The sequence below is a fragment of the Trachemys scripta genome, chromosome 1, assembly GCF_013100865.1.
Source record: "Trachemys scripta elegans isolate TJP31775 chromosome 1, CAS_Tse_1.0, whole genome shotgun sequence".
Taxonomy (NCBI): Eukaryota; Metazoa; Chordata; order Testudines; family Emydidae; genus Trachemys; species Trachemys scripta.
The window spans coordinates 313961049-313968070 of record NC_048298.1 but is presented as its reverse complement, the minus strand read 5'-3'; the positions used below and the strand labels follow the sequence as shown (position 1 = coordinate 313968070).

Genomic DNA, 7022 nt, shown 5'->3' with positions numbered 1-7022 from the left:
AGTAATACATCAGCAGCCCCCCCCCATCAGCTCCCACCCCCGCTCCCAGCGCCTCCCACCCACCGGCAGCCCTGCTGATCAGCACCTCCCCCTCTCTCCCTGCACCTCCCAATCAGCTGTTTCGGGGAATGCAGAAGTTTGGGGGGGGGGGGGGAGCGAGGGCATGGCAGGCTGAGGGGAGGGGGCGGGAAGGGGTGGAGTGGGGGCAGGGCCTGTGGCACAGCCAGTGGTTGAGCAGTGAGTACCCCACAGCACATTGGAAAGTTGGCACCTGTAGCTCCAGCCCCGGAGTCGGTGCCTATGCAAGGAGCCGCATATTAACTTCTGAAGAGCTGCATGTGGCTCTGGAGCCACAGGTTGGCCATCCCTGGACTAGATCATAATGTGTTAGTACAGCAGCACCAGGTCCTGCAAACAATGCTAAGAATGTAGGGCATAGATATATATTTTACCATTTGCATTTGGAGAGTTATTCCCAGCTCTTCCTAAAATCCTACTAGAAACCCTGTATAAAGCTTCCGAATAAAACAAAGCAGGGATTTTAAATTACATTCAAGCTAGAACAATTTTCAGTGGAAATCTTCATATTCACAGTAGGAGGCAAACCTTTAAAAAAAAAAAAAATACAGTTTATCTCAATCATACCATTGTGACTTGCTGGATATGAACTACTAATTTAATTCTAAATAAAACCTGTATATTACAATGATTATCTAGCCCATTTCAACTTATAGACCACTTCATAAGAGACAAGTACTCGCATAGACTGTATCTCCTCCCCTTCCCAGTCCCCCACAGCTTGATTCTCACTATATTTTATTCTGCAGACCCAGAGACAATGTGGTGGAAGAAGCACATAGGGTCACGTGCCCCCTCAGATTTCTGCCAGGGTTGATATGCCCTGCCCTGAACCCCGCTGCATACCACCAGAACGTTTAAATTGTGTCCCCCCACTATGAATAGTAGTCTCTGGGCAGACCCATCAAGGAATATGCCCACAGATCACCGATCATCGGTAGACCATATTTTAAGTACGTTTTCTATCATCCTGTTCTGGATAGTTTACAACATTATAAATTGTAATTTGATAAATTGGAACAATCTCACATCCCTTTACTTTCATCAGCACTGAACTGAAATATTTTTGTTAAAAAACAAAGTCTGAGGTTCCCAAATCATTAACAAAAGTTCATCTCAAGTTTCAAGTTACAAATAAATACATTTTAATACAAAACAGTAGCAAAGTCAGCCTGTTGTACCCAGCGTAGAACCATCCACATTTATGGAGTATGTAGGCAATAATCAAATGTATTCACAATTGTAATGTCACGTGGTATATTATGGTAATGATTTGGTATCTCAAAGTTTCTATGCATTTATTTTAAAAAGCATTTCAGTTCATCATTAGGTAACAAACTTTAAAGGATTTTTTTTTTAATTGCATCAACAACAGGGCATGTTTCTCAAAGTACTAACTTCCTCCAGCTCCCATTGAAATAAATGGGAGCTCAGGGTGCTTGGGAAGATCTTGACACTGTGCGGGATCAGATCTATGAATGAATTAGAGACTGGGACTATATGAAAGGAAAAAAACTTTTTCAAACAGATGTTCTAAAAGCAGTGATCGGGTGGAATTTCCCCATGTCTTCTCTGAAGTATCTTTAAATGATAGCATCATGTTCATCACTGTAACAGAAACACAGTAATTAATCATTTGCAAAAGCATCAATGGTCTACAACACAATATCAAAAGTTTCAGAATGTCATGACCCACTTTATTGCCAGCAAGGTTTATTTGCTACTGGCAAGTGCTGAGCACCCACAATGCCTGTATGGGATTTTCTGCTTCTCGGAACCAGGCCTGATGTTAAAACACTTATCTTTCACCACATGCCTTAAGTCTTGCTCAACATATAAGACATTGCAGTGTTTTCATATTTCATTCATCTAGCTAAGTAACTACCAAAGTTCACAATGGGTACATTTTATTCTATCTTCCCTTGCCTATATTAGTGATTGAAGCTAGTCACTATTTCTCTCTCTTCTCTTTTACTCTCAAAAATGAAATTATTTAAAAACAAACAAGACAATTTTCTAGTGTTAATCCTACATGAATTTATGTACTGGATTGCATTTTTTTAATGGCTTCTGAAAACCCCAATCCAATGTAGATACATTTTTTGGGGCAGGTAAACATTTTGAAACAAATGGCTAATAGTGTATTATTTGGCCAAACAAGACACTTGGGCTCTGCATGTCTTGTTCACCCAACACTCCTGTGACTTCAATTGCTATTACACATCAAATGTTTTACTTGGTGTTTTATTTACTACCCACAGACATTACCACAGCAGTTACACAAACTAAGAGAAACAACAAGTATGTCACCAGAACACAAAGAGAACATTTTTTCTTGCTGCACACAGGCCCAATCCGATATTCTTTGGATATCTGATGCTCCCTTTTTGGCTTTAGAAAAAAGAATCAGCTTTAGAAAAAGAATGGCTCCATTGACCCACAGATTGTATACTCTTCAGGGCAGGGATTATCTCTCTGTTACGTTTGTATTGTGCCTAGTACAATTGGGGTGGGATCTATGGGTCTTACTGCAATATAAATAATTATTAATAACAACAGGATTTTAATATAGGGCATTCTGGTAACAAATTTCTTGATGTGTAATGATAGCCTGCATTAGCTGCTTTGCTAATGATGGAGAACTTGCAATCAAAATAAAATGTCTGATGTGTAATAATGGTTGAAGGCAATGAGAGTTTTGGTGGCAAGTCGTCATCTACCTTACTTCTCTTTAAATCAATAATTTTGAAATTTTATCAGAAAAAACAATTAAAGTTTGTTTAGCCTGATTTGTGTCTATAAACCTGCATTGCTTCTTGCTGATGGTTGTGTCACCCTTTTCGGCCTTGACTTTTGGAAGTGCTGAGCATCCAAAACTCCAATTGAAGTCCAGGAGGGAGCTGCTAGTGCCCAATTGCTCTGAAAATAAGACCCCTGATATCTGTTCTTTATATTTTCTCCAATTTCTTCTAGATTTTCCTAACATTTGTATTTAAAGATGCCAAATGGTAACTACCAGGACAGCACTTCTGAGAAACACTTGTTTTTTCCTCCTAATTGTCTAATGCTTTTTCAGTTATCCACACCCCTTTCAAAATAGATTTTACTCGTTTGATAGGTTCATTAACCAGCTCTTAACTTCCACGGTGCATTTCACTCAGATTCACTAATTGGTATATCACATGTTCCAACTGATCAAGTACCTCACTTTACCTGCTTTTTATCAATAGCAATTTTGACAATGTGGTCATTATTTCCTAAGTGTCCATACAGGTCTAACAAGAAAAATAAAGACAAGACAGTTTTTAAAAATGGAGGAGAGTAAAATCAGAGAGGAGTATTCCGTAGAGCGATTCTTGTGAAAGGACAGGGGCAACTAACACTACAGTTCTTTGAAAAGCAGCATTGCCAACTCCCAATTTCATGAAGACTTCCACATGATATGATGTTATTCTCAAAACCTGGAGTCATGTGAGTACATGAGGCATCTCAGCTTTCCTTGTAAACAAAGATGTTTCTAGTCCTTATTGTTGTGGAGAAAAAGTTAAAAAGCACTAATCAAAAGACTCAAAAAACAAAAAGGCAAATAAAAACAATGTCCATTTTTTAAAATTATTGATTTTAAGTCAATCTTATGATCTTGGGGGGGAAAGGGGGCTGAAACATGACTTTTGAATGCTTAGGGTTGGCAATACTGGGAAAAGACTGGCTGAAAATAAGAGCTAGTTGATGACTCTTGTATGTGCTTCTTTGTTTGGAGGGGGCTGGTGGAGGCTGGATGAACAGTGGGGTGTTGGAAGAGTCAGTGTTGATAATGAGGGGGTGGAGCCATGACTCAATGGATCCTGAGACTAGCAAACAGAATTCAAAAGAGGGAGATGTACCAGAATCCCTTGACACTATCAAGTTCTAACAAACACCTTCAATTTACATGGAGAATGGAAACCATAGGGAGTAAGGCAATCCAGTGTAAAGACATTCCAGCTTCTGTCCCAGAGGGTCTAACACCCCAGGGTGAGATTACAGTTTGGACAGTAGTGCACAATGGAAAAAGAGAGAAGGCAGCTTAGTAAGAAAAGCAAAAGACATCCTCTGAACCTATACAGTTGAAATATGTCCTGACAAAATAGCTATTGTTCCCCTACAAGAAGGAGTAACATACCACTAATAAACCAAAAATATGCAGTAGCTTGATCAGTGACTAAGAAACAAGTACTGCATGGGATTAAAAAATAAAGCAGAGACAAGTGATCCTAATTAGTGACTCTACAGCAAGGAACCCAGCCCAAGATGTGACCCATATAAAAAAAACAGGCACCAGGATGAAGGATCCTAATACTTAGTCCTGCCAAGAGTGCAGGGGACTGGACTAGATGACGTCGCAAGGTCCCTTCCAAGCCTATGATTCTATGATCTGGTAATGAATGTGATGAGAAACCTAGAAAATGATAGGGGCATTTCCACTAACTCTAACCCATACAGGAACAAGTGAAGGGAGTGTTAGGTAAGAAACAAAAGACCAAGTTATCTGACTTCAGGGATTTGGGAAGAGACCTGAAGGCAGACTCAATACATGTGATCTCTTGCAGAGTCAAGAGTAAGATAGGCGACAAACCAGGAGATGCGCCTGTATTGTAGAGAGGAGGATTTGAGGTTTACTTCAACATTTTCAAACATGAGTGCTCCAGGTTAGGCTTAAGTTTGTAAATGTTGGCTATAGATCATTGGAATGCTCTCTGTGATGAGGGGTGACTGATTTAGACAGTCTCTGCTTAAGCAAATGGGGTAATAAACCCTGGATTCAAAACTGGCTTGTTAGCCAGTCTGTAAATTATGGTAGATTGTAAGGGGGAAAGAGGGATAATTTAATTCCAAGAATCTGATATGTGAATCCAACACATCCAGGATAACATAGAAAGCGGAATTGCCCTACTACAGAAAATGAAGAATAAGAAAAAATACCATCAAAAGAGTCTACACGCAGATGGAAAGGAATGAGAAACTAAGAAGAAGAAATAAAAGTGCCTACAAATGATTATTTATTGACCATACAGCTACTGGAATGTCACCACAGATAGGTACAATAAGTACAGGAGGGATAGAGAGGAAAGTAGAGGAAGAGTAGCTATATGCAGAATACCAAGAAATGATAGGACTGGTGAGTGTGCAGATGTGAGAGAGAGATAAGGGTCTGGGTGAGAGAGAATTCTTCAGGCATCAGAGTTCATGGAAGAAATATTCAGCAGTGAAGAATTCTAGTAAATATTAACATGCAAAATTCTGAAAGAGGACTGGAGGTTCTAAAAGGCAGCACAATTACAGCGTAACAGTAATACGCAAAAGAAGAAAGCAGAGAACAAGAGATGATCAATATATCTTTCTGAGGAACTTCTCAAAAGATCCGAGGGTTAACCCCTCCACCCCCCAAAAACCCAACCCTAACCCTGTAGTGGAAATGGAGAAGGAAGTGGAACAAGATTAGAATCAGTCAGACATAAACAAGGACAACAAAAAAAGCAGAATGAATGAATTTAGACTAGCCAAAGGGCAGGGGAGTAAGAAAGGATTTTACAGAACAGATTAGAATTATTATTTATTTGTATTATTGCAGTGCCTAGCATAATGGTGCATTGTGCTAGGCACGGTACAAACAAGTAGCTTAAAATCTAAGCAAGAAAATCCCCAATAAAGATAGGCCCCATGAATAAATAAGGATCAGTTGAGGAGGTGACACTGATGAAGGCTCTAAGCGGCTGAGATACTGACCTGCCTTTTTAAAAAAAAATCTCCATTGAGCAAGAAAGTAGAGCATTTTCTTCTCTTCATTTCCAACAAGAAACCAACAAATTAACAGGGGAACACGCCTCCAAAAAACTTACATGGTTCTGTACTGAACACCTCTTCTTGAGTGATATGTTTTACATCCAACGTAGAGAATGGCTAACATTCCAAGTGTCAGCACAATGCCACCGAAAAAACTGCCCACATCAAATCTGGAAGTTCTGGCTAGCACAGTTGCAGATTTGGGCGTGGCTAAGAAGAAAACAAAAAGACAATTTTTATGACGTTTGTAACTTTGGATGTAATGTACTGAGAGTGTAGTTCTCTCTGTCTAGGTTCTTATATACTCTCTGCCCAATCATCACATCATCTGAGGACCTCAGATGACAACTTTATACCGTGCTGCTGGTAAAATATCAACCAACTCCACTGGAACCCAGAGCCACATTCCTAAGTGTCGGATTCTGGCCAGCTTCAGCACATACAATGAGTGAGGAGGATGGCACTAGAAGCCACTCTCCTCCCTTATACACTTGCACACGGGTTGGCAAGAGTCCAATTGGCAGGCAACTCCCTCTACCCCCACACCTCTTTCTGCCCCAGTCAGTGGAGCTGGCCAGGCATGGAGTGGAAAGTGTGACAAACTCTCTTCAAGGTTGGTGCTTTCCAGAGATCCACAGGAGAGCTGGAATTTTGGAACAGCAAACAAACTGATCATCATAATTGAATATTCATTTCCATAGATTCCTGCGCTATGATATATTTTTCCCACACACTTTTCCTTAGAAACTACTAGTCCATCTGAATCAAGACTCATAGCATTAACTCCTAACTCAGTGGGTTAGGAAAACTGGGTTTCCCACCTGTAGATACAGCTATTCAGCCCAACAGAAACCTGCACAATCACCGTCCACCTATGACAGGTTCCTGCCCCAGAGATCATGCGCCTGGGTAACCCACCCCACACCTTCGCCCAGGCAGATTCTAATCCCCAAGTGGTTTAACCAATCGAACATCCCAATCAAAAGATGCAATTTGAGCTGATGTGGCCAACTAAATGTGCCATGGCACCTAATGAGGTTAACAGGCATTTCCCACGTTAAAAGGCTTCACCTAACTTGAAGCACATGATCTGTTTATAAGTGTCAATGATGAAAGTGGTT

At 40.4% G+C, this 7022-nt stretch overlaps 1 protein-coding gene across 1 annotated transcript in view; it reads right to left on the bottom strand.

Moving 5' to 3' along the window:
- Positions 1 to 566: 566 nt before the first annotated feature.
- The window catches only part of TMEM123 (transmembrane protein 123), a 32259-nt gene continuing 25803 nt past the window's right edge, over positions 567 to 7022 (bottom strand). Inside the window, exons 5-6 of the mRNA XM_034758883.1 lie at positions 5958 to 6111; positions 567 to 1686 (exon numbers count right to left, since the gene is read on the bottom strand). Of these exons, the coding sequence (XP_034614774.1) occupies positions 1662 to 1686; positions 5958 to 6111 (179 nt within the window). The 3' untranslated portion in view covers positions 567 to 1661. The remainder of the gene's footprint in view (positions 1687 to 5957; positions 6112 to 7022) is intronic.